This window comes from Dendrobium catenatum, unplaced genomic scaffold (assembly GCF_001605985.2).
Source record: "Dendrobium catenatum unplaced genomic scaffold, ASM160598v2 fragScaff_scaffold_621, whole genome shotgun sequence".
Classification (NCBI taxonomy): Eukaryota; Viridiplantae; Streptophyta; class Magnoliopsida; order Asparagales; family Orchidaceae; genus Dendrobium; species Dendrobium catenatum.
In genome coordinates, this window is record NW_021319083.1 from 28,714,500 (window position 1) to 28,742,496 (window position 27,997).

Consider the following 27,997-nt stretch of genomic DNA (forward strand, 5'->3'; position numbering starts at 1 on the left):
AGTATAAACTATGAGTTTACTTTATACAATTTTGATGGTGTTTTGTTGGATGAAAAATAAATGAATAGTAAAAATGAAATGTAATGTAAAATGAATACAATATATTTGAAGTGTTTGTAGTTGTTTGATTAAGTATAAAATAAATTAACATGATTTATTATTTTTTTTTTAGTTTGACTTGAAGTAAAATAAATGTGTGTAAGAGCCAAATGATTGTGGTGGTTGGTGACTATCAGACTATCAGTTGTAGTTGTTGTGGGTGGTTGTTGATGATGGAGGTTAGTTGCGGCAGCCGGCATTAGGAGGCAATGGCGGCGGCTGCCTACTATAGGTAATGGTTGATAAAGAACGATGAGGGGGCAAGCAGGCGATGGTGGAGATAGCGATGGCGGCGGCGGTTGCTTTCGGTGGCAATTATATAAAATCGAATTGAAAATTTATCAAATCTAATAATTTTCATATATATTAAAATTAAATTAGAGGATAAATTTCAATTTATTTAAAGTTTTATTCTCTCTGTTTTTTTTTTTACTCCAAAGTCCAAACTAAATATTGATATTTTAAAAGGCATTAAAATTTAACTACAATACAGCATTTTACTTGAAACTAAACAGCCTTGGTGTATTATGAGACTATATGTAAACTCAAACTTCGGATTTATTGGATTTACTATTAATCCTACTTGCACCAAACAGTTTCCGGTGCTTTTTTTCTCGCTAGAGTATCCGTCGATTGTCCCTCTGCAAATTTACCTTTCTCTTCTACTCTATTCAACCCGCGCAAGGTTTCCCGGAAAGCTTCTTGACGAAGAGAGACGGAAATGAGAGGGCTGGAAGAGTTGGCAACGAAGTCCCTTCTAATCTCGCCGGTCCCAGGCGCTCCGGCAGGCGGAGCCGGTGCAGTCTCCGGTTCGTCTTCGTCCCAGGCCGACTGCCACGGGCTCTTGTACAATCTATCGCTCGTCGTGCCGGCCGTGCTATTTGTTGCGTACCTAGCGTCGCAGTCTCGGCGGAGCTTCGCTAAGCTCAGCTATGGACGATCTTATATCATGATCGCGTACTATGCACTCCTCTGGATCGTCAGCGTTCTCAATTTCATTTGGTGCGTTCTCCAGGTATGTTTTCTCCATTCTATGTAGGAATTAGGGCGTCTTGTTTAGAAATCGAATAATTTGTTGGAGCGTTCTTCCTATTGCTTTATATTCTGATACAATTGATTAGAATCCCATACTCGAATGAGAATTTGACGTGGAAAGAGGAATGCTTTCAAATTTTTTTTTCAATAAGAATATTATGAAGACCCCCTTAATCACGAATTATAGGTGTGTTCAGCAATCAGCATTTTGTAGATATGCTTCGGACTATTATGGTTTTGGTCAGAACTATCCTCAGTCTTGTACCTGGGCGAAGAGTAAAACGTAGTACATTTGATTTTTTTTTTTTTTTTTGAAACACTGTCTAGCCGCAAGGGAAATGGAGGCGATCCGAGAGTGAGGAAGCTAAAAGATGCCCCTTTTCGAGGGAGATGATGCATACGGATGGATCTACAAGGTAGAGATGTATTTTTCCATCAATAGCTTGACAGAGAAGGAGAGGTTGACGACAACTGGCCTATGTTTGGAAGGGAAGACCTTGACTTGATACCAGTGGAGGGACATGAGACGACCCATACGAAACTGGAGGGAGTTCAAGGATTGCTTGCTGGAACATTTTTGAAGCAGCAGGGGAGGAGACTTCTGCGAGCAATTTTTCGCCCTGACACAAGATAGTTTGGTGGTAGAGTACCGGGAGAGGTTCAAGTACCTTGCTAGCCAATTGGGCCCACTTTTTGAGATGGTGTTAGAGGAAATATTCATTAAGGGTCTCAAACTAAATATCCGAGCAGCGGTTAAAGTGATGAGGCCTCATGGCTTGGGAGAGGCTATAGAACTAACGCAGTTAGTGGAGGATTAGAAGCACCTGGAAAGGTGGCCAGAGGTAGTAGTTCAGGAGGCTTGTACATGATGACCTCCACTTTCTTCACTCCCAAGGGGCCAACATTAGGAAGCTTTTGTGGGGCCCAAAGGAGAGCTTATAGGAGGGGGAATTGGGGAAAATTTCAAGAAGTTTACTGAGAAAGAGCTGCAGGAGAAGAGGGTGAAGGGATTATGTTTCAGATGTGATGAGAAGTACACCTTGAGGCACATGTGTAAGTACAAAGCTGAGGAGGGAGGTGGGAGCATGACATTGGTAAATGAGGAAGCAAAGCTGCATCTTGACATGACAGAGGTCTCTTTAAATTCAGTGGTGAGATTTACTCTGAATCATACCATAAAAGTGAAGGGAGAAATAACATATTGGGATGAAATAGTGTTGATAGACTATGGGCTACCCATAGTTTTATCTCCAACCAAGTCGTTGATCAATTGGGGGTGAAGTTGGTGGACAAAAGGAATTATGTGGTGATGACGGGCACTGCGAAGGTGGAGAGGGATAGATGAGTATGTAGAGGAGTGGTTCTGACTATACAGGGGGTCCATTAGATCCGAATGAGAGAAGAGGATGTTCTGATGACTGTGAGTTGCAGAGCTTAGAGGGGGGAAGATTGGAGGAAGAGGGAGATATTCCTCTTTTAGTGCAGCCGCTTATACAATAATTTAGTGAGGTTTTTCAGCCGCCTCAAGAATTGCCCCCACTAAGAGAGTAGGAGCATGCCATTACCTTGAGAGAAGGAGCGTCACTGATTAATGTCAGGCCATACCGCTATTCTCAGATTCATAAGGATGAGATTGAAAAGCTGATCCGAGAGATGTTGTAGCAGGGATCATTAGAACGAGTGTGAGTTCTTTTTCTAGCACAGTCTTATTAGTAAAGAAGAAGGACGACAGCCAGAGATTTTGTGTAGACTATCAGGCTCTGAATAAAAAGACTGTGCCAGGCAAGTTTCCCATTCCAGTGATAGATGAGCTATATGGAGCAGTAATGTTCTCAAAGATGGATTTGAAGTCGGGGTACCATTAGATCCAGATGAGAGGAGAGGATGTTCTGAAGACTGCGTTTAGGACACTTGAGGGGTACTACGAGTTCTTAGTGATTCCATTTGGCCTCATCAACGCCCTTGCTACATTCCAATCCCTCATGAACAGAGTATTATGACTATATCTTCCGAAGTTTGTACTGGTTTTCTTTGATAACATACTGGTGTACAACGGGTTGGTGGAGGAACATGTGGAGCACTTGAGGTGGTCCTAGAAGTATTACAGGAACATCAGCTGATAGCCAATCTGAAGAAGTGTTGTTTTGCACAGGCCTGTGTGGAATACTTGGTGCATGTGGAATCTCATGAGGGGGTGGCGGCAGATCAGACCAAGATTGAGGCAATGTAGAAATGGCCTCTACCCAGGAATTTGAGAAAGCCGTGCTTCCTAGGTTTGATTAGGTACGGCAAAAGATTTGTGAGATGATATATCCTCAACACCATAGCCTGGTAATAGAGCAACAAAAGAATGATAGCTTCTTGTGGGGAGAGGCAGTTACCTTGGCCTTTGAGAGGTTGAAGAAAGCCATGATAATGGTGCCAGTTTTGGCCCTACTTAATTTCATTCAGATTTTTGTGGTTGAGACTAATGCATCAGGATATGGATTGGGGTTCGTTCTCATGCAAATCACAAACCTATAGTTCACTTCAACCAAGTGTTGACAACCAGAGCTTGGTTGAAGTCCTTCTATGAGAGAGAGTTGATAGCCATTGTGCTAGACATTCATAAGTGACGACCATACTTGTTGGGTCAGCATTTTATTGTCACGATGGATCAGAGGGGATTGAAGTTCCTGTTAGAGCAGTGGATAGTGATCAAGAAACATCAAAGGTGGTTGTTAAAGCTATTAGACTATGATTCTGAGATCCAATATAGGATAAGATTGGAGAACAAGGCGGCGTATGCCTTGTCCAGATGCATGGGGGAGCTCCAAGAGTTAGCCATGTCGATATTGTTGATGCTGAATTGTGGGGCTATCAAAGAGGAGAGTGTGCAGGATGATGAGCTGGGAAGAATTAGAGCAAACCTTCAGAGGGATAAGAAAAGTTACCTTGGTTATTCTCTAGAATGGGTGATCACCTAATGTCCCTTCTTCAGAGTTCGTAGCGCACCGGAAAACTGCCTATACACGCTTTTCTTAGCGTGGTGGGATGGGAACCCGGTGCGATGCGTACGAAAAAGTGGGGATACCCATAAGTACCTGCTTGCGGGGAAACAACTACTTTTCCTTTGCAAAAGGTATCAAAGACCCATATACGCTTTTTTTAGCGTGGTGGAGGACCAAAAAAAATACTGCTGCAGTGTCCTCATCCGAGGACACCTACCATACACGCTTTTCTCAGCGTGATGGGAAGGCCCAGTTTCCCGTAATTTTCCCTTAAACTGGGGAGACGTCGGGAGGCTGTCGAAATTCCGGGTAAATATGAAATCGTACTTGAGCTTGATTGGATACATTTGAACAACAGCGGACTTGTGAGTTCGGACTTGAACCAAATGGACCTAAATGAACTTAAACTCAAATGAATTTGAAAAGTATAAGACTTGAACTTGCACTATGGACTTAAGCTGAAGCTTAAGCTTGGACCAAATCACATTGAATTTAACTTGAACCTAAACTATAACTTAAGTGAACCACAAAATGGCTTGAACTTCAAGTGAATTTGAACAAGGACTTGGACAAGTTGACAGCGGACTTGTGGACTTGATTTGGACTCAAGCAAAACCAGAACTTTGACATTGAATTGGAACTATGAAATGAACTTGTATTTGGACACAAAGCAAAACATACTTGAATCTAATGAGTTTAAACTTGGACTTAATTTGAACATCAAGTGAATATAACTTGAACTAGTTGGATTCAAACTCAAATGAACAAAGAACTTGATTCAAAGATCAATGCATCATGTCGGCCAGAGTTAATAGGCAATGTTTGACAAGTGTGTTGTTAAAGATCAATGCAAATCTCGGCGATCTAAGCTCACAACTATCTATCAATCAAAGTGCACAAAGAGAATATACAATGAATGCAGTTCATCTGGAAGTCAACATCAGTGCACATATGGGTACACCAACTCCTTTGTTAGTGATAAAGCCATAAGCCAGTGTACACGTTGCAGCAGAAGACATGTTATACATCTAATGTATTATCCACAAGCAAATACTGAAAAGACTACGACAAAATAAACTTCTATGATCTATCATAAAAGACTTATCGAATGTCTAAAATACTCCCTTACATGCACTGTAGTTTGTATACACATAGATACACAAGGGGTAAGTATAATTATAACACCCGCATGGGCCCCGGCGAGCATGTTGTAGGGATACATATGACGTTTAGGGATGCTGAGCGGGTTAATAAATTTAAACTTGATCCTCCTAAACAGGTAAATAGGAGTTGACAATGTTTGATAAATAATTATAAAATACCCTCAAACACCCGCATGGGCCCCGGCTAGCATGTTATTGGTACACACGTGACGCCTAGAGATGCTGCGCGGGTTAATTAATGAATTCAAGTTCGAACATGATTCTTCTATACAAATCAATAGGAGTCGACAGGGTTCAAACTATCAAATAAATATACTGTTGTGACGACCGGTATATTTGTTTTGATATATTCATATTAGGCCTTCAAGGCCTATAATCAAGATAATTCACTAACAAGGCATAAAGCTTACGAAACTCGATCCTCTGTCGACAGCTCAACAGAGTTGATTGGGTTCATCCACCAAATGTAAATATTTTCAAATATAAGTGACCTCAAAGTCATCCCGATGATGGTCGTGTTGAACGTAGATCTCAACCGGAGGGGTGATTCAAATAATTTCAAATGCTCATCAAAACTTCAAAACTCCACAAAAATCTTCAAAATTCCAAACTTCAAGATACTTAAAATGAAATCCAACCCCATCAAACATTTAAAGTAAAATCCATCCACCCTCTGCAATGGTTTGACAAGGTGGATAAATATAAAATTTACTTTAGCTCACATAGAGCTAATGCCTAGTCGAAAATATTACTATGATCAATTCTCAAACAATCTCCTGCTAGTAAGGACGTGGCACGTGTCCTCTGACTGGCGGTTTTGCCGCCAAATGGCACCGCAGGATAAGCGGTTATGACCCGGGGCTCTCTAAACCGAGTGGTTTTGCCGCCAAATGGCACCACGAAATAGTGGTTATGGCCAGAGCCAATATGCTCCTTAATGACATCAAATCCTTGATATATGAATCAATAGGATATAATTGATAGGGCATAAAGCCCTTTGTTGGCTAAGGTGGATTCAAATTTGTCCCCTTAGGCAAGCATTCACCCCAGGTCTACAAGGTCTCTTTGGACGAAGCAACCCATGACTGCCGACAAGGACCCTTCTGTCAGGTTGGGTCGACTACCTCCTCTGACTAAGTAGACCAGGGACCATGATGGCCCGGGACGACGGAACCATGGGATCTTGATCGGGTCCATCATCCATTCCCCCACCATCCGCTTTAAGTGCAAGGTGGTTAAATTTTTATTTTAAATATCAATTCTTCAACCATCCTATGCCCATTGCTGCTACTATATGTTTGATACTACGTATCTACAGATATAATGTATCTGATTGACGACTAGCCTTAATCGAAAGTTCTCTCTCGTGATTGGGAGGGATAAATAACTATTGGGGCTTGCGCCTATAGGAAACTAGAACTCAGATCATAAAGTCCTCGCAAAATGAGGGCGAAATCTCTGGGTAGTGTCTTATCTACAAACCCATCTTCATTCCAAAATTTACCCCGGAACTTATTTCGTTAAAACTCCCTCGCCGAATAAAAAGCAAAGCGGGCGGAGGCCGGTGCCGAATATTCGGAGCCCACAATAACTACATAATTATGCATAATTGCCATAATATAATCCTTTCTAAATCATCCACCCAAATATAGAAGATCGGCGTGATCTAGGTGAGCCTCTCATTGATCAACATATTGGTCGTGTAATCAAGGGTCAAGGGACGGTTGAGATTTTAACACTTAGATTGATAGTTTGTTGGGACAAGGCATAGAGATGGTTGCCTATTTGCATTCACCAATATTGATTGCTGTCATCTGTATCTACTATGATATCTATTTCGACAACTACCTCAATTTCTCTTAGTCTCTTCACCTTGTTCATGTCTTTAGCGGTAACTGCTGATTTATCCATAGAAATATTAATCATTGTATTTCTTTTTGATGTAAAAAAAAAAAGCATCATCTTTCCCTAAAAATGATTCTTGTGCTATTGATTAATTTGATGTTGCTCACTTTGGTGTTTGTGTGATGGAAATATAGAAGTTTATGCTTGTTGGTAGTAAAGAAAATGAATGGAGATGAAAATTTGGGTGTTTATGTTGTACTTGTGTGTGTTTTTGTAATGTATACCTATAATGATGGTTATATTGAGAAAGGGTTGTGTTCTTCAGCCTTTTATGTTATGTTTTTTTTCTTGTTCATCTAAATTGCATTAGTAAACCTAGATTCTTAACCGTCCTATATAAACTTATTTGCAAACTTGAAAGCTTATTCTTATATCATAAAAAGGCAAACTACTGAGATTTCTACAATTTCTACTTCTAAGAAATGTTGGGATTTAATTGTTTTTGTCAAAATTGTGCAATTACCTGCAAGTTTAAGTTAAACTTCGTGTATTTTTTCATGTGACTGGGTTTGTGGTGTGATGTTATTGAGCAGCGAGCTGGTCAAGCAAATTGAGATCAAGGAAAAGGCCTTCTTTAACTTCGTGGCATCAGCTCTACAATTCCACATTTTAACATGTATTTATTAACAGGCAGCCTTTTATATCATAGCGAAGAATTTCCTTGTAACTTTTTTTAAGACTAATTTGGATCTAAAAAACATTAGATTAATCTGGAGGAAGTGGATCCAAGAAATTATTACATTTGGCAAGTTTAGGTTCTATCGCTTATGGTTTGGTAACATGCCTAATTCCAACTTAATGCACCTTTTGTTAAGAAACAATTGGAACGCCATTTGCATAAGTGTTACTCAACTGATTTTGTCATACAATATATGGACAAGGTATGGTTTGCAGATTAACAACCTTTCATTTTACTTTTACTCACTACCGAAGCAAAGAAATATCTGGATTGAGTGTTAGCCCTCCGCACCATGGATTTAAGTTCACTTTCAAAAGGTATTTCTAAACTAAAGTTATTGTATAGAAATATGAGCCGTCATTACTACCTATTGTCATAGCAATTAAAAAATAGATAATATAGATATATTGGGAGAAGGTAAAGCAAAAAATGCAATGTATGGATGAGATGAATCAAGCAATGACAAATAGGGGCAAAAAAGCTTTTTAGGGGCAAAATGAATTTTTTACTCTCCTTTAAGTTAAATTTTTTTTTTTTGGGGGGGCAATTGCCCCCCCTAAGATACATAGGGTTCCGCCCTTGTTGTCATCGCCTATAAGAAATAGATATGGAGGTATACTCGAGTTTTTTTTTTTTTTTTTAAATATTATTTCGGGGGGGGGGGGGGGGGGGGGGGGGTCATGGGGGAAGAGAGAGAAAGAGAGATAATTAACAAGAAGTTAATACGTTATTTTTTTCCTCTAAGGCTCAACCTCGGTATCATCTTAGCCTCCCCTAAGTAGAATCTCTCCCACATTCATTAAGACTCCTCAACTGTGTGTCATCAAATGGAAGGGCAGCATACCCCCTCTTTTTTTTGTTATTTTTCTCAAATCTTAAAGATAAAGAAGAAACTTCTGAAGTGAAAGAAAAATGGTCTGTAACAGGCACAAAAATCAGTTTGAGGAACTCCTTGTTTTATACTGTCTTCAGCAAAATCTCATTTTAGGAAAAACAATGGTAGTTTGCTTATATCTAACTCGAAGTGCTATGCTATTGCAACTTTTTCTCTATTTGCTTAATATGCGATGCAACAGATAATTGAATTATTATTATGAAATATTTTATTGCCACAGCTGCTGAATAATTTATAGATTTAATCATATTTTTCATGGAATTCAGTCATGGCAATGTACACCTACCAAGGAGGTTTCATGGAACATGTTATCACTGTGCACAAAATCAGGAATGCTGTTTCTGGAAATCAGCTTGATTGCCTTTTTACTTCAAGGAAACCATGCTGGTGATTTGGAAGCTTTCACACGCACATTTGTTGTATCAGGAGTTATAGTTGCAGCAGATGTGCTGCTCAAGGTATTCTTTACTGCAGCGCTTATCGTATTTTTCTTCACTTCATAACACGATTATTAAATAGAATCCGCGTAAGATGTTTATCTTTCTATATCCTACTATTAGTGTTATATTTAAGAAATTTTCTATACAGTCTTATTCTTGCCTATTTACTTATGCTATGTTTGCTTTTAGTAATTTTGATATCTTTCCATGTGCATAGCTGTTTCTGTTTCGTTCTGTTTGTGGTTTGGTTTAAATAAAGATCTTTATTTATTTATTTTTTTTGGCGTAAGTTTGTAGAATAATGTAGAGTGTAGATCCTCCTTCCCCTCATCATCATCATCATCATCTTCATTATATTTATATTATTCATCACCTTTGTGGGCTCTATAAAAGGCCTTTATGTCTCTCAAGTTTAGGAGATATGATCTGATGATGAAGAACGTACCTCGCAAGAGGTATATTAAGCAATGATAATGCATTACTTAGAGATTTCAATATCAAGAGAACTTCATTTCCATTGCTTGAAGGATTCCCACAGGCACAAGTCTTTGTTGTTTGCCACCGACAAACCCGTCCCATGAGGTATAAAACTTTTGATCAAGGCTAATAGTCTAGTGTTAGACCGGTCCAATGGACCGGTTCAGCCGATCCACGCGGGACCGGCCCGACATAACGGCGCGGAAGTCTCCACCTTTCGTTTAGCCACACGCCCCCGCCTGGTTCAAACCGAGCCTTTTAGGAATTTTTTTGAGGGTTATGAGAGGGAAATTTGAATGTAGGGATTGTTTATGGATTTCCTTTTGATTTGTATGTATTAAATAGTTTGCTTTCATAGGGTTTGAGTATCTTGAATTTGGCTGAAATTTAAGATCTCTTAGATTTAGGTTTTCTTTGGGCTCTAGCGGCGTCTAGAGATTTGAGAGATCGATCCTCCTCTCGAATTGAGGATCAATTGTATCTTGCTATTTTCCGTGTTCCTTTCATCAAATAATACAAATTATCTACTGTTTTTGTGATTTTGTGCGGACTTTGTGAAGAATTCTCGCTGTTTTCCGAAGATTGATAGGAAATACTTGAGATTTACAAGTGTTTCCTATCAAATTGGTATCAGAGCAAGTCTTGGGACCGTTCGTGGGTTGATTTTGGCGAAGTTCGGCGATCGATTTTGGGTCGGGAAGGGACAAAATGGCTGTTTTTGTAATCCAAATCCGGAATTTTTGGATTCACAAAAGTTCGGATCGAGATGGCGGCCAAGAAAGTTGATGCGCTAGAAGGGGAGATGAACCAAATCAAGACAACGGTGGAGGAAAGGATTTCTTCTATGGAAGAACAAGTTGCCGATCTCCGGGACATGATGAAGAAAATGTTGGAAATCCACGGCGACTTCCGTGGCAAAAGAGGAGGAAAGAAAAAACACGAATTTTGAAATTTGTAGGTAGGAAGATGAGGTGGAAATCGTGGATGGTGAAAGAAGAAAACCCTTTATGGAGCCTTTCCAGAGGGAGGATAGAGGAGGTAGGTACGGGGAAATGCATGAGTATGGAGGGACGGAGCAAAGGGGTGCTGATTTGGAGCGCCGGGAGGGACATTATGGTCGTCGAGATGCTGATTTTGAACGAAGAAGAGGGGAATTTGAAGTGGGTTTGGGCTATGGCAGGGCAAGGGAAAACCGGGAGACGTAGGGTGGGCTGAGCACGTGGGAGAGGGGAAGCTATGAAGGAATAAGGGGGAATGATGGAGATCAGAAGGTGTGGAAGTTGAAGATGCCTATTTTCGAGGGATAAGATGCATATGGGTGAATCTATAAGGTGGAACGATACTTTGTCGTTAATGGGCTAACGGAGGAGGAGAAACTGACAGCAGCAGGCCTATGTTTGGAGGGGAAAACACTGTCATGGTACCAGTGGAGAGACCAGAGGAGACCTATCAGGAACCGGAGGGAATTCAAGGACTGCATAATAGAACGTTTTCAAACCGACCGGGGAGGAGATTTCTATGAGCAGTTCTTTGCTCTGGCACAGGAGGGATCAGTAGCATACTACCGGGAGCAGTTTGAGCACCTAGCCAGTAGGGTGGAGCGATTATTAGATATGGTATTGGAGAGGAACTTCATGAAGGGGTTGAAAACAGAGATTCGAGCGTCAGTGAAAGTTCTGATGCCTAGGGACTTGGGGGAGGCCATGAAGTTGGCACAGCTGGTTGAAAATCAAAAGATTCTGGAGAAGGGAGCCAGGAGCAGCTGCTCAGGAGGCTCTTATAAGACTACGACCACTCTTCTAGCACCCAAGGGGCCTGCCTCATGCAACATTAATGAGACCACCAGGGAGAAGCCAGCAGGAGGGAGGGGGAAAAATTTCAAGAGGCTGACAGAGAAGGAGATGCAGGAGAAGAGGGCAAAGGGGTTGTATTTCAGGTGCGAGGAGAAGTAGACGCCAGGGCATCGTGCAAGGACCAAACTCTTCAGGTTCTCACCGTCTGCGATGACAAGGAAACTGAGGAGGGAGGTGAGGAGGAGATGGAGGAGAAGCTACACTTGGATCTGGCTGAGATTTCCTTGAACTCAGTGGTAGGATTCACTACGAATCATACCATGAAGGTGAAGGGGGAGGTAGAGGGCAAGGAGGTGGTGGTGCTAATTGATAGTGGGGCTACCCACAATTTTATTTCCACTCAGGTTGTTGACCAATTGGGAGTGAAATTGGTGGATACAGGTAGTTATGGAGTGATGATGGGTATAGAGAATGTGGAGAAAGGCCAGGGGATCTGTAGAGAAGTGATGTTGACCATCCAGGGGATTCAGGTAAGGGAGAACTTTCTTCCACTAGAATTAGAAAGTACCGATGTCATCCTGGGAATGAAGTGGTTGCAAACTTTAGGGGAAACCAAGGACAATTGGGAATTACTTACGATGGAATTAATGGTAGATGGGAGAAATGTGGTTATAAGGGGAGATGCAGGGTTATCCAAAGCCATTGTCTCACTTAAGACCATGGTTAGGGGCCTTCAAGAGATGGGGGAAGATTTTTTGGTGGGACTACACAAGTTGGATGTGATCAGGAATGAGGAGGGAGGGGAAATTTCTCTTTCAGGGCAACCCCTAATTCAGCAAATTGGTAAGGATTTTCAGCCACCTCAAGGATGACCACCTCGACCTGAACACGATCATATCTCCACCTTGAGGACAAGGTGGATCTTCGGGAGGGGAGTATTGTTAGACCGGTCCAGCCGGTCCACGCGGGAACTTTATGAAAAGGTTGATGGCAGAGATCCGAGCGACAGTGAAATTTCTTATGCCTAGGGACTTGGGGGAGGCCACAAAGTTGGCACAGTTGGTGAAAAATCAAAAGAATCCGGAGAAGGGAGCCAGGAGCAACATCTCAGGAGGCTCTTACAAGACTACGACCACTCTTATAGCACCTAAGGGGCCTGCCTCAGGCAACATTAATGAGACCACCTGATGCATTTTAAAATTTTCTTTGCATTATTATGTTTTGAACAATATTAGTTATATTTTCTATTTTTTGTTTTATTTTTTTGCTATCCAATGATGGTGGTAAATCCAATGATCATGGTAGGATAAGGTTTGGATTATGCTTACCTTGGGTTTGCTGGTTTTGGGGTCCACCTTGTCCTTTGTGTTGTTTTCTGGTTTCATGAGGACCTTGGCTGTTTTCGGTTTGAGTTTTAGTTGTTGAAGTTCTAGTGGTGCAAGCTCATTATTAACAAGTGAAGGTGTAGCTCATTATGAGCTAATGTTTAGTTATGAAATTAATGATTGGGAGCTAGATTTGGTGAGTGGAACTTGTTCTTTCATATTCTTTTTAAGGTGGGGCTGCTGAAGTTTGTCTCTTGGGCTGCTATTGCATTAGTCCCCTCGGTTGGCTTCAGGATTTAATTCTGTGGTCCCCCCTTTCCCGATTCCTGCTGGTTCCGTGAATCTGTTCCTTGAAACCGTGGCTTTGGCTAACCTTTCTTCTCGGGCTTCTAATCTCTTCGTCTCTCCGCAAGTTCCACTCCACTTGTATCTTTCTTCTAGTTTCGTTGGTAAAGTTTGTTGGCTGTTTTGGTGAAGTTGTTGGCTGTTTTGGTGGCATTTGCTGGAGGAGTTTGGTAGGACATTGGAACCCCCTTTGCAGTGGTGGACCCTTGGTTTGCATATCTAAACCTTATTTTAATATATATTCTTACAATCGGTGCATGTGAGGAGTCCTCTAGTAGGATGTTCTGAGGATAGCTTTAGTTTGTTTTAGTTTGTTTCTTTGTTAACTTTCTTTTGCTTTGGCTTTGTTGGATGATCGCTTCTTTTCTATTATGAAATTTAGTTGTTTATTTAGCCTACTTTGTTCTCCAAGTGGTGTCTTAAATTTCTAAAGAGCTAGTCTTGAATTTCTTTGTTCTCTCTTTGGGTTTTTGTTTCAAGTTGCATACATCACCACCAGGGAGAAGCCAGTAGGAGGAGGTTTGGGGATAATTTCAAGAGGCTAACAGTGAAGGAAATGCAGGAGAAGAGGGCAAAGAGGTTGTGTTTCAGGTGCGAGAAGTATACGCCAGGGCATCGGTGCAAGAACCGAACTCTTCAGGTTCTCACCGTTTGCGATGACGAGGAAATTGAGGGAGGTGAGGAGGAGACAGAGGAGGAGATGGAGGAGAAGCTACACTTGGATCTGGCTGAGGATTCCCTGAACTCAGTGGTAGGATTCACTACGAATCATACCATGAAGGTGAAGGGGGAGGTAGAGGGCAGGGAGGTGGTGGTGCTAATTGATAGTGGGGCTACCCACAATTTTATTTCCACTCAGGTCGTTGACCAATTGGGAGTGAAATTGGTGGATACTGGTAGTTATAGAGTGATGATGGGAATAGGTAATGTGGAGAAAGGCCAGGGGATTTGTAGATGAGTGATGTTGACCATCCAGGGGATTCAGGTAAGGGAGAACTTTCTTCCACTAGAATTAGAAAGTACTGATATCATCCTGGGAATGAAGTGGTTGCAAACCTTAGGGGAAATCAAGCACAATTGGGGAGCACTCATGATGAAATTAATGGTGGGTGGGAGAAAGGTGGTTATAAGGGGAGATGCAGGGCTATCCAAAATCATGGTCTCACTTAAGACCATGGTTAGGGTCCTTCAAGAGGTGGGGGAAGATTTTCTGGTGGGACTACACAAGCTGGATGTGATCAGGAAGGAGGGAGGGAAAATTTCTCTTTCAGGGCAACCCCTAATTCAACAAATTGGTAAGGATTTTCAGCCACCTCAAGGATGACCACCTCCACCGGAACACGATCATGTCTCCACCTTGAGGACAAGGTGGATCTTCGGGAGGGGAGTATTGTTAGACCGGTCCATGCGGGACCAGCCCAGGCGTAACGAGGCAGAAGCCTCCGCCTCTCGTTCAGCCGCATGCCCCCGCCTGGTTCAAACTGAGCCTTTTAGGAAAAAAATTTTAGAGTTTTGAAAGGGAAATTTTAATGTAGGGACTATTTAGGGATTTCCTTTTGACTTGTATGCATTAAATAGTTTGTTTTCTTAGGGTTTGGGTATCTTGAATTTGGCTGAAATTTGAGATCTCTTAGATTTAGGTTTTCTTTGGGCTCTAGCGGCGTCTAGAGATTTGGGAGAGATCGATCCTCCTCTCGAATTGAGGATCAAATGTATCTTGCTATTTTCCGTGTTCCTTTCATCAAATAATACAAATTATCTACTGTGTTTGTGATTTTTTGCGGATTTTGTGAAGAATTCTCGTTGTTTTCCGAAGATTGATAGGAAATACTTGAGATTTACAAGTGTTTCCTATCATCTAGGTTATCTCATTGATTGTTCATTGCAATGACCGGATATAATCCATTTGAAGATCATCCATTCTTGTGCTAAAAGGAGTTTTATTGGATATTGTTGACTCACTTGATCTTGATCTTGTAATTAAGTTATTCTTGATGGTTGTGGTCTATTTTATGCTTTGTTTGGGGCAGTTTTTTATTAATTTCTAAATCAGCTTTCTAGCTTGAAAATTTCTTAAACTAAAAATTTTTGTACAAAAAAACTACTTTGAAAAGAAGTAAGAAAGGTGTCCCAAATGAATCCTTATTCAATGAAGATAGTCAATCCAACCTAACTTGGAGATCCTTTTTGGAAGACAAGTTGCTTTGTCCAAGGTTCTCTAATAAATTGTTGGTGGAAGCTTGCTATGTTCCTAATTTCAGATTGATTTAGACTAACAAAGGCTTTGTGTCATATTATATTGATGAGGACATCCACCGTACATTTCGACATCGGCATGATCGTAGATCGACGACTACGATTCATAGTTTTATTTATGTGTTTTAGTGCATTTCTTTTATTTAATTTTCAGTTTTCCATTTGTACCCCTATGAGGGATTTGTGTCATGTTGTAGCCTGAGGGCATTTGTGTCTTTTACATTTTGTACTTTGGAGGCCTATGTATGAAGGTCTAGTCTTTGTATTATTTTCTAATGTTTGATGAATGAAATTTTCTTTTGTTGATCTCTTTGTGAGTTCGTGAAATTTCCCAAGATCTCTTTGTGAGTTCTTGAGGAGGTGGTGCTTGTGGATCTCTTTGTGAGTTCTATTGGAGGTGGTGCTCGAGGTTTGTAGCTCCGGATTTTCTTTCCCGAAACCTATCTTTTTTTCTTCTTCTCTACCCAACCAAGACTCCCTCCCTCCCAAATTCCCCCCTCACCGGCCCCCATAAGTCTACTGCCAGCCGCCCCAAGCTGATCCCGCCACCGGCGGCTCCGCCAGCCTTTCCGGTCGGTTGCCAGGCAGCCAGCTCCCAGCCTCCAACCTTGCCGCCGGCCCCTTTGGATCCTCCCTCCCTCTTTTTGAATTTCAAATCTCTCTTGATTAACTCACTTTCCTAATTGGTCTCTCTCCAATTAAGAAAGTCAATTAAGAGGAATAAAGCCTATTTTGAAATTCAAATTCATTTCCCTCTCATATTAAACCTATTTGGTAAGTTACTTAAAATATAATCAAATCTGAAATTAAAATTCAGATTTTGATTAGGATTTATTTATTAAACTTTGGGCCCCACTTTCTTAATTCCTAAGCCTCTCTCCCCTCCCCATATGGCCGGCCCCTTAATGGGCTTTTCTCTCTCCCAAATTAAATTAAAAGCTCCACCAATTCAGCCCCTAATCCTCTCCTCAATTACCGCCCCTAGCCATTAAAGAAGTAATTTGAAATTTCAAATTAATTCCCTCCAAATCCACTAAAAGCTGAAGGTAATTTCAGTTTTCTAATTTTCCCCCTCCCAATTATTCCCTCACCTTGTCATCCTCACGGCCCACCTCCTCCCTCTCCATCTTGCTCACGGCCAAGCCCCTCCCATCACTAAACCGCCACTTTCCCCTCTCCTCTTCTCCATCGGTGCGCCTTCATTTCTACAAGGATGCATGACGGATCCAGAAGTTGATCACGAATTCGTTTACGATTCTGAAGAGAAAGTCGATATCATTCAATCACCGTTCTTCGATCCCGGATTTGGGTCCGAAGGCACCGTCGAAGAATACATGGAACGTATTCTCTTTACTTTGGCGGACGTCATCGAAGAGCAACAACCTACAGGATTGTGGAAGATCGCAGGACGACCACCCGTCCCTCTAACTCCGGCCAACTCTCCGTTGATCAAAGCCTCTGGCATCCTCTGTCTCGCAGTGGCATCACTGGGCTTGCTAACTTTTGTCCTCCGCTAAACCTACTTCCAAAGAACGATCGAGAGGGAAACTCTAAGGTGAAAGTTCTAATTGTTAAGTCGTGGATTATTGTTAATTGCATATTTGCTTACTATTTTCTTGTCATTATTTCGAATCGCTCTGTTAATCTAACGTGTAAACACATGCTAGAAGCAAGTCAATAACTACGAAAACTGAAAATCCTAACTTAGTGACTCATTAATGTTATAATTTCATTGAGGAAACAAATTTCTTAATAAAATCCTGCGATTCCATTTGTATGTTTCACATCATATATGCATCAAGCATAATAAAAACCTTGGATGCGTTCCATTGTGGAATGTATAGACTTTGGTTATAATCAGAATATAGTGGCATTTGTTGCACTTAGGCTAAACAACCAATGTTTAATCCTTGTGTAGAATTTTGAGTTGGATTTGATTGACAATATTAATATGACATTCCTTTTTGAGATTGAACCAAATTTAAATTTCCCTTCAGCTTTGTGTGGAGGATGAAACTTGTTCTGACCACTACTATTATTATTATTATTATTTTGTATTTTTAAGGTGTTGCTTATTTTTATACATTTTTTAATACTTTGAGGGCATTTTTATATATTTTTTGAGACATTATTTTTATGTTTTAAATGGGCAATCATTTATAGTTTGCATTTTACGTATATTTATTTTTGTAGGTATTTAAATATTTTGGGGTTGTTGATTGACTAAAGATTGCTTATTGGAGACATTAGAGGCATAAAGGGTTTAATGACCTTGATAACTTACTATTTGGAGTGGATCTCTAATATGTCGTGGAAGTGAAAATAGCAAGTAAAAGAGAAGGAAAATGTAGGAACACCAGGATATGATTGATTTTTTTGGATAATCTCTTCAATAATAAAGCAAGATACAATTGATCTACTATTCAAGAGGTAGATTAGCTCTCCCACAAATTCTAGACGCCACTAGGAACTCACAACAACACTAGAAAAATAAAACATAGCAATAACATAAGCTAAACCCTAGACAACTCCCCCTTAAATAACCTTAGAATACAATAACATAAATAGGACCTTCCTAATCAACAAAAATATAATTTAGGAAACCTCCCTAAATAAATAGGCCCTTCCCAATTAGCTGAAATATAATTTTGGAAACCTTCATAATTAATTAGCAGCATAAAACCTTCATAATTATTTCCTTTCCTTTCCTTACGTGGTGAATATTAACTTTCTTGGGCCCAACAAGTGGGGCCGAAACCAACTCCCTGCTGCTGAGTGTTCCCGCTTAATATTTTTGTTGGGTTCGGCTAGTTTGGGCCGACTGGCTGGATCATGCCCTCCTCTGGCATAACAATGCCCCTGTCCCAAAGACCAACAATACCCTCAAGGTGGAAAGACGGAAATTGCTGCTTCACCCTCTCGTAAGGCTCCCATGTGGCATTATAGTTAGGTATGTTCTTCTATTTTATCAGTACTTTCTTGATCCCTCACTTTCCCTATCATACCCCTTATAGTTTCAATGGTTCCAACACCACCTCCAAATCCTATGTCAATATCACGGGTAACTCTGAACTAGATGCATGATCACCAATAGCTCTCCTCAACTGTGACATATGGAATACTGGATGTATAGTAGCGATTGGGGGTAACTTCAATCGATAAGCCACTACTCCAATCTTCTTCAGTATTTCATAGGGACCAAAGTACATCGGGGCCAACTTTTTATTCCTCCTATTACCTACCGTCCTTTTTATGTAGGGATGAGCTTCAAGTATAACTTTTCACCTATCTCAAATTGCAAGTCCTTGCACCCATTCGCTTGCTTCTTCATGTTTTGCTAAGCCCTCAACAAATGCTTGTTTAATTCAATCAACAACATATCCCTCTCCTCCAAGTACTGCTCCACTGATGAGATTGGTGTGCTACTCTGCCTGAAGTGCACCAAGTGAAGTGGGTATCTCCTTTACAACACTTTGAAAGGAGTCGTCGTTGAAGCCGAATGATACAGTGTTGTACCAGTATTCTGACCATGCTATCCACTTGGCCTCCAACCGAGGTGTCTCTGAAACAATGAGTAGAAGTCCAACTATAGAGAGCTATCGGTGATCAGCACTTTCTTGATCCCTCCCTTTCCTTATTCGAGGTTGTTTGTTAAAGTGTTTTTTAATGGCTTAACCTATGTGGAAGAGTTTAAATCGATTCCCCCAAGGATCGATTATATCTTGACTGGGAGGGGGTAAATGCCAAGTGTATCTTGAATATAAGGTGAAGATTGATCTATCTTTAGACCGTTACTTCCATTTTTAGGTTGAGACTATAATATTGTCCAATGAGTAGAAGTCCAACTACAGAGTGTATAGAGTTTGAAATTCCCTTGAAGCCTAGATGTTTGCTAGCAATATTGTCTTGGACGTTGCAAATATTAGAGGAACTTGCTTGACCATACCCTTGATAAGGATTTCAACATAAATATCTCTTTGAGGTTGCTGCCAAGTTAGCCCCCTCAATCCAAATTTGCTTCTCACAAAATGTGAAAAACCCAAAAAAAGAAAAATTATGGGGCCTTGCCCATATGAAGAGGTGCCAATATATATGAATAAGTTACAAAGATTGACCCATCCCTAACTTGGAGATGATGAAATTATAATAGTATGGAGAATTGGTCAAAGTTTGTATGGGTGCTTGGGAGTCAAAATGGTCGTGGTCGGGCGATTGGGGTTGGAAGCACTATAGTCGGGTGATAGTGGTCTAAGGACCGTAGTCGAGCACTAAGGCTGAAGGACCGTAGTCGAGTGACGTTAGATTGAGGATTGAGATCGGCGAGAGATGGAGGTCAGGACTATGGTAGAAGCTTCCTGTCGAAGGTTCGATGAAAGGCCAATAGTGGCGGCCGGGTAGAGATTTGACAACAGTGTGATTGGGAGACAATTTGGTCGGCCAAAGATGGCTGGGCAGAGGTTTGGCGATAGTCGGTGGCTGGGTGGAGGTCTGGCGGTGGCGACTGAGCAGAAGGTCGGCTGGGTGTAGGTCTAATTGTGGTGACAAGTGCAAAGTTTGGCCTGGCGAAGACCCGTCGGTGGTGTTTGGATGGAGGTTCGATGATGTTCGGAGCCCGGGTGAAGGTCTGGTGGTGGTCTATGGCCGGATAGAGGTCCAGCGGTGGTCGATGACTAAGCTGAGGTCCAAGTGTAATAGGCGGTCGTTGACGGTCGAATAGAGGTTTGATGACGATCCGGGTAGAGGTCCGGTGGTGGTTGTTTGATTAAGGATAGACAAAGATGACTGGGCGGAGGTTCGACAAGCGATAATCAGGTAGAGATTCGATGGCCGTTGTTTAGGCGGAAGTCTGGCGACGGCTATCGACAGATGAAGGTTTGTGTGCAGTGGTGCTCGGGTGGAGCTCTGGGATACTTGAAGCCTCATAGATATCTCCAATCTCTAGAAAAAGGTCCAAACTTTATTTCTGTTATGTGGGGAGTGTGGGTCTTTTTCTAAATATTTGGTTGTGACATGTCTCATGAATATGAAGAAAAAATTAGTGCAAATTCAGAGTGCTCTGTCAGATAGCCCATATTGATTCTCTTATTCATCGAAGATTTCTTTTGCTTTTAAGTGTCTTAATGATGTTGGAATTAAGCAATCTTGAGCTCGTTGGATTAGTCTCGTTGAGCTGCTTGATTCGACTTTATGCATGCCATATTTGAAGATTATTTGGTCATCCAAATATTCAATTAATGTCCTGAAGCTTTCATATATACTTGAAGCCCTTGATTTGAGCTCGGATTGGACTGATTTTAGTGTCGTTGGGTTCCTCTTGTTAAAACGTTGGGTTTGACTAAAAGTTTGTCTAAATTGGAGCTCAGATCATCCCAAATTTAATTTTATTAGTTTTTAATTCAAATATACCTTTAGATTCGTGTCTGATTAATGAGATTTTTGGTGATGCACCCGCCATGATTTTTTTTTTGTTTTGAAAAATTATAAAATAATATGAAGAGATAAAGTTTTATTATTAAATTTGATGGAATTTTGATTGAAATTTTTGTGGTGGATAGATTTTGATGATAATTTGATTTTTAACCGGATACAATGGAGTCAGGTAGCCGACCCCACATAGTGGGATAAAGGCTTGTTGTTGTATAGATTTTAATGAGAGATGCTTCCATAAAAATTCTATAATTTTTCAAAAATTTCAAAAACCTAATGAATTTTTAAAATCTAGTGATCTTTTGGTAATTTTGAAAAATGTTGAAAATATGAAAATTTGAATTGTGTTGGTTAGCGTAGGTGGTTCACCAAATGTTATAAGTTTTAGAAATTTTTTGGAATTTTTATTAAATTTTGGAGGTTGTGTTGCATAACATTGATATTGGTTGAGTTGTGCATGAATATAATTTTTAATTGCTTTTTTTAAGTATTAAGCATGCCATTTTATTGTTTTGGCTTATCATGTGCTGAAATTTCAGATTTGAAATATTTTCAAGTTTAAAACTAGGATTTGATTTTGTAGATTGATTTGAGCTTGGATCTACTTGTATTTGAGTTGATTAGCAGGAAAACAAAGGTGAAGTGTTTGAGCATCATTGGAAATATAGCCAAATGACGGCCAACGACGGTGCGTTTGCAGTGTATTTGAAAATCTCGCCCAAATCGAAGGAATTCCAAATAAACTCAAAATGCATTATATGGCGTATTTGGAATACACTCCTTTTACACTCACATTTTTCTTTACTTCAAACAAAACACCAAAATTTCTAAAACCCCTGCATTTGGATTACTTTACATCCTAAATGAAGGCAACCAAACAACCCCTTAGAGGGCTCTAATGCCTCCTGAATTTTTCAGCATGAATTCGTCATAGCTCCTAATTATGGGGTTGATGGTGGTGATGGAAATTCCATCCTATGGTAAATATGTCAAAAATGGCATGGCGGGTGATATGTAGTACTATGGCGCTTTCAAGTGTTTATACCTTCCATTTATATGACTGTGCTTTGGAGTGATGATAACCGTCTTCCCTAAGCAGAGTCGGTCATGTTTGGATCGTAAAGATCTGGAGCCATACTCTGCACATAGATAATTGTGCTATGCGTTTGAACTATCTGTGCTTTATCAGGTTGTTTGGCATTGGTGAACTTTCTGTCGAAACTTTGAATCACTTACCTTATGGATGGCGCCTCCATGTTGATAACCATGCCTTCATGGCCATGGTAGATCTAGGCTCTTTGGCACTTAGTTCGATCATGAAAATGCTTCACATAAACCTTGAAAGGTAAATGCAATAGAGATAGTGGTAGAGTTGGGCTGCGGGTGGGGGGTATGAGAGCACACAGTTGACCTCCTTGTGCGAATTTGCTTTTAAGGTATTCGTGTGACAACATTTTTCTCGGGCCTTGTCAAAGTGGGGTTGGAAGTGTTTGTTTTACAGGGTGGAGAAGAGCACACAGTCTGGCTTCTTCTTGTGCGAATTTGCCTTTAACGTATTGTAAAAACAACATTTTGCTTGGGCCTCATCAAAGTGGGGGTGGAAGTGTTTGTTTTGCAGGGTGGAGAAGAGCTAGTATATGTAAAGGATTTGGGCACTTCACATTTTCGAAGCTTGAGTTGGCAATGCGAGGCTTTCTAAATGAGTCAAAATTGAGTTTTGGGCAAGTTTGAAGCAGTCTAAAATTGGATTAAAACTAATCTATGCACAGGTTAGTGGTAAATCGTAAAGTAGTTAATGTGTTGATGCTTAGTAGTGATATGTAAACCTAGTTGAAATCTGGCATGCACTCTGCCACTTTACGAAGATCCTTTATGGGTTTGTGGTGACCCATTAGCGGCGGTCCACTTTCTCTTTTCTGAATTGCATTGGCTTGTTTATCACATGCTTTTATGAAGTTTGGCTTTCATTGGATTGACTGGACTTCTCCAAGGAGAAATTTGGGTTGATTGGTGTTTTGAAAGAATAGACTTTGTTAGATTGATGTTTGTCAGGTAGGCATGTAGACCTCATTTAATGTCACCACAATCTTAGGTTAAGGATTCTAGAGAAATGAGACTTGTCATATTTTGAAATATTCCCTAAATTTTTTCTCTTATGGTCGTCAACGTGAACCCTGTACAACCGTGCGAGTTAGCCCTGACATCATCTAGGTCATTCTTGCTTTGAGTTTTTTTAAATGTCAAAATCCTCTTTAGTTACAGGCAAACATTTTTTCTTTTGAAGCTCAAAGGAATATTTGGGTGAAGATGACATCTAACTATATGAAATAAAGATAGGACTTATACCCAAATATAAAAGTCAATTGCACGTCCTTCTCATTTTCCTGCATGGTTTATTAATTACTTTTTTTACCGTGTACTGATCTAGCATGTTAGTTATGGCTTTAATTGTTGCTCCACTTTCGTCGTACGGTGAACTGGGCAAATCTAGCATTGTGGTTCTCTTTAATTCCTGAAGTGGGTTGCATATTGCTATGTTTTGGTTTGTTTTGATATATAGTAGAGACATATGGATTCTGCCATTACAGTTGGCTTTAATGACTAAAGTGGGTCGCATGATGCCTAGCGCTCACTTGTTTTGATATAGTGCAGATACATACAAGTTTCTGGAAATCTTTTTTGTGTGGATTTAATTAACTTAAAGTTGATCTTTTTAGTAGTCTTTATTGTCGACGGTCATTTTTATCTTCATGGTTATCCTCTTTAGCCTTATCTCAATTATTTTGGGTTGACTTTATGTATCTCATTTTTTATTTGTTTATATTGACGATGCTTGAGGTGTTAAAATATTCTTTGTAAAACATTTTTAACGGGAACAACTATAATTTTGAATGTATTTTTTATAATTTTTTAAAAATATTATCTTATGATTTATGATTACACTAAAAAATAATATTTTTAGATAATAATTTAATAGCTTGTACTAATGCCCCCATTCAAAATACAAAAATTGGCTTCGCCCTGATCTTTGGTATCATTTTTTCTTTATAATTCAATGATACTAATTTTATCAACTATTCTAATGATTGTATTTTTTGCTCTTTGTTATATATGTCCTCACCATCTAAATCTATTTTCAATCATCTTATCTTCAATAGATTTCACTATAATATTTCTTTTAATAAAATCATTCTTTACTTTATAATTTCTAATATTGTCACACATCCATCATAAAATTCTCATTTCTTCCACAGAACTTATGATGCAGGACTACGTAGATGACATGATTATGAACTCATTTAGATATTGCACAACTCATGATTAGAATAATACTAGAATAAAATTAATAGCAATCTAAAACGAAGAATCAAAACAAGTAAGGAGTCATCTGCTTAAGCTAAATCACATGCTACGCGTTTTGAAGCTTTCAAGACAAATAAGAAAATAATACAACACAAAGTAGTAGTTTTCAAGATAATCTCTAATCTAACAATAAGAATTAGGATGCAATGAGGCACACTCAAATCCTGCAATTACTAAGCTTAAGCGAGAGCAATTGGAAGAGTCCGTTGTGACTGCAATCAAACCAACAAGAATTTAGACTAAAAGGAATAAGACGCTCGGGAGAGAAGAAACCTTCGTCAAGGGTTAGTGGAGATCCTCCATTCAAGGCCTTCAAAATGTTCGTCGATAGCCTCTACCAAGTATATCAATGTACGCTCCAAGTAATCCTCGACGGTGAAATCAATTTTTGGGTTCACGTCGAAGAATGTAGATTGTAGGATATCTACGTAGCCGTCTTCATCCCAAGTTAAGCCGTAATCAGTGTCCGGATCCGCCATTCATGGATGCTTGAGTGTAGAATCTTCTAGGTACTTGGGAGGCCTCTTGATTAATGGCAAAGAAAAAGGAGTTTCTCTTGCACTTTGAAAAGAAAACAAACTCCAAACCTTTTCCCCAAGAAACCTGGAAGTAATTTCAGATTTTGATCCCAAAATCTGAGAGGAATTTCCAGATTTTATGAATGGGATTAAGGGATTGGAAGGAGAGAATTAAGGCCCCAAATCAATTGAGATAACAAAGAAGGAGAGAGGATTGGAGAGAGGGAGGCGACTAGGGAGAGGGGGCGGCGGGTTGAAGATAGGGAAGGGATTTGAATTCCTCAATTAATCTCCTTAGATTAGGAAATCAATTAGTAGAATAAGGCAAGGGAAATTTCAGGCATGATGGATTGGAGGGATTTTGAATTATTTCCTAAAGCTAGACTTGCTTTTAGGAAATAATTTGAAAAAGGATTTAATGAGGGTAAAGGGGGGCCGGCGGCATGCATGGGCAAGGGGGGGAGTAATTTGAGAGAGCAATTAAGAATTCCTAATTTAGGCTTTAGATTTAGGAAATAATTAATTTAAATCCTCAAGAATTTAAAATTCGAAATTAGATTTAAATCAAACACTTTCCTAAAATAGAATAGCTAATTTAGGAAATATTTTGAATTCAAATTTGAATGAATTTGAATTTCAAATTTGAATGAATTTGAATTTCAAATTTATCCCAATTAGACCCATCCCAAATTAGGAAACCAAATAAGAAGAAACAAAGGGGATGGGGCCGGCGGCAAGGGGGCTCAGGAAAAGCTTGGGCCGTGGGGTTTGGAAGGGGAGGATGAGTCGGGTGAGATGGAGAAAACCGGCGGCTAGGTGGGTGGAGGGAAAGAGAAGGAGAAAGAAAAGAAAAGAGATATGAGAAGGAACCATGAACCCGACTTATCTAGGTTGGTGGGTATTGCGCCAATCTCCCTCGCCTAGGGATCTCTCCAAAGTTCTCTCCAAGAACTCTCAATGCTCTTAAATACAAGTGCAGGAAAATTTCATAATAATCATTCATTAATCAAAATAGAATAAAGTGGGGCTTTAAATAGCCTCATACAAATGACTCAAAACAAAAGACACAAATGCCTTTTTGGCTTACATACGACAACTTCCATAAGAGGGGTACAACGGGAAATAATAAAACACACCTAAGCAAATAACAAAATACATGAATAATAAAATACACCAATGACTCAGACATATAAAGACTCGATCGTGGCCGTAGATCGGCGGCCACGTCTCTGATAAACTTTCCATGATGATCTGATGTCCCCATCAACTTATCAATGAATTTTCTTACAGCCCATTGGGATACACCATGTCCGGCATCATTGCGGTTATACAGCCCATTGAACACTAAATTCATACATATTGTCATGTTCCCATTGAACTGTATCTGGTGAAAACCTGCGACCAGCAACTATTTTATATGATTAAGAGGTCTTCAAATAAAATGACAGAAAATGGTAAATTATTCATCGAGATATTCTGCCACTTGTTAGTTGTCATTGTATATTGTTTCTGGTGCTTTTTCTCCAGCAAGAACTACCTCCCTTCTATTTCGGTGTTTCATGTGTGTTTGGCAGTGGGGTCCGGAGTTTATTGCATTTCTTGATTAGTATTGATTTTCTTTAATGCCATCTTCCATATGATGCTCCTCTGGTTTTAATTAACAATTTTTTTGAACTCCACATAATGTTTATGTACCAATTTTTGCAATCCAAAAGATTGCTAACTAAAAGGGCCAACAAATATTTGGAAGTCCATGGTCATGCATGGAGAATGCAAATTGGCTTTCGTCCTTGAAGCTTGCTTGCTTGCTTGATGAATCTTTGTACAGGAAAAGATGAAGATTTAAATAATGCTCGCTCCCAGAGAGTTCTTTTGTTGGGCCGGGGTATTGGGGGCGAAGCTCTTTTAAAACTGTCAGCGTCATTACCTTAACCTTAGTATTTATTTTCAGCTTGATAAATTAAAGTATTTGGTTTAGTTATAGTTGAACTCTGAAAGGCACTTATGATTAATTCCACTGCTGTTACAATTTGTTAACTAACCCTACTCATTTTCTTAGAAGTTGTCTTGTTTGCTCCGTGGTTAATTAAACAATAGTAGATTTTTAAGCTAAGAGGACCGGTTCACTGGTTTCTTTATCTTCATGTTTGCGGATAAAGAAGTTTATTTTGTATGTCAACTGCTCTTCAGGCTATCTATTTATTTGGTTTTGGAGTGCCCTTGTTCATTGATGGTGGCGATCAATCAAATAGAGTGAAATGGGGCTTGTGGATTGTGCATAAGCTATTGCTCACTGCCATTTATGGCTTGATTTTATTCATGCACCATTCTAAATGGAGAGAGAGACTACCTGGTAACTTCTCATCTACATGCATACTTTTTTTTAATGTTTAGCTTTCTTCGTCAACTCATTTTATGAACCCCCCTTTTAATTACCTTTGCACAGCTCGGCCAGCTTTCTACAACTACATCTGGGTCATGTTCTTGATTAATACAATATCGCTCTTCTCCTGTGTGATGATGGAAAATGGAGTAGGGTTTGGGTTCTGGTACTAGTATTTAATTTTAAATTTATTTTCCGAATAAAGTAGATTTTTTTTTAAAGTGCGCTCAAAACCTTAACCATCTTTATTCGGTACAGGTTGCATGGTCTGACAACTATCTGCTACCATTCATTTTATCTTCCTCTGCTCTATATGACATTCCTTGCAGATTTTTTCCAGGTTATTATATATTCTTGTCATCCATACATTATCTCTTGAAAAGTTTTATATTAATTAATCTTCTCATCTGCAGGAGGAAGATTTGAGGTTGGAGAATGTTTACTACTCGGAGATGAAAGACGCTGGTTTCTTCGATGCTGACTGGGAGTAGGCTCCTTCTTACGTACAATGGCTTGCTGTAATTTACTGCAACGGTAGAAGAAGTTTGTATAAATCTAACTATAACCTGATTGGCGCTCATCTCTTCACGCTTAAGTGCACACAGCTCCGCCGATCTCATAGATCTGTACAATATTTTGTAATGAAAAAATAAGTAAAAAAAAAAAGATACATATTTTTCTGCAAGCATATTAGTTGGACATGCTTTTGTTATTTTCCATTTAGTCTAAGGAACTCTATATTTACTAAAGGCTAAAGGTGTTATTGATCTCATTCCACTATCTATCTACGATGTTCCATATGCCACTATGTTTTCTTTCTCCGTAAATGGTGGATTCTGTGCTGTATGCTTTTGACATATTTCAAAGCTAGTAAAATGAATGGTCTGTGCTCTCTCTGCTTTTG

At 39.8% G+C, this 27,997-nt stretch overlaps 1 protein-coding gene across 1 annotated transcript; it reads left to right on the forward strand.

The window, feature by feature from the left end:
- Positions 1 to 820: 820 nt before the first annotated feature.
- Positions 821 to 27,995, forward strand: LOC110104971 (transmembrane protein adipocyte-associated 1). The gene is made up of 6 exons (XM_020834291.2): positions 821 to 1,114; positions 9,033 to 9,224; positions 26,901 to 27,063; positions 27,157 to 27,259; positions 27,352 to 27,433; positions 27,507 to 27,995. Exons 1-6 carry the CDS (start codon positions 821 to 823, stop codon positions 27,582 to 27,584), a joined length of 912 nt encoding a protein of 303 aa, XP_020689950.1. The 3' UTR covers positions 27,585 to 27,995.
- The last annotated feature ends 2 nt before the right edge of the window (positions 27,996 to 27,997 follow it).

What these genes read in the sequence shown, in the direction of transcription:
- LOC110104971 (XM_020834291.2), top strand. Translation starts at nt 821, where the DNA reads ATGAGAGGGCTGGAAGAGTTGGCAACGAAGTCCCTTCTAATCTCGCCG. An exon ending in GGAGTAGGGTTTGGGTTCTG is followed by an intron (nt 27,260 to 27,351) that starts GTACTAGTATTT and finishes TATTCGGTACAG; the next exon opens with GTTGCATGGTCTGACAACTA. An exon ending in TCCTTGCAGATTTTTTCCAG is followed by an intron (nt 27,434 to 27,506) that starts GTTATTATATAT and finishes TCTCATCTGCAG; the next exon opens with GAGGAAGATTTGAGGTTGGA.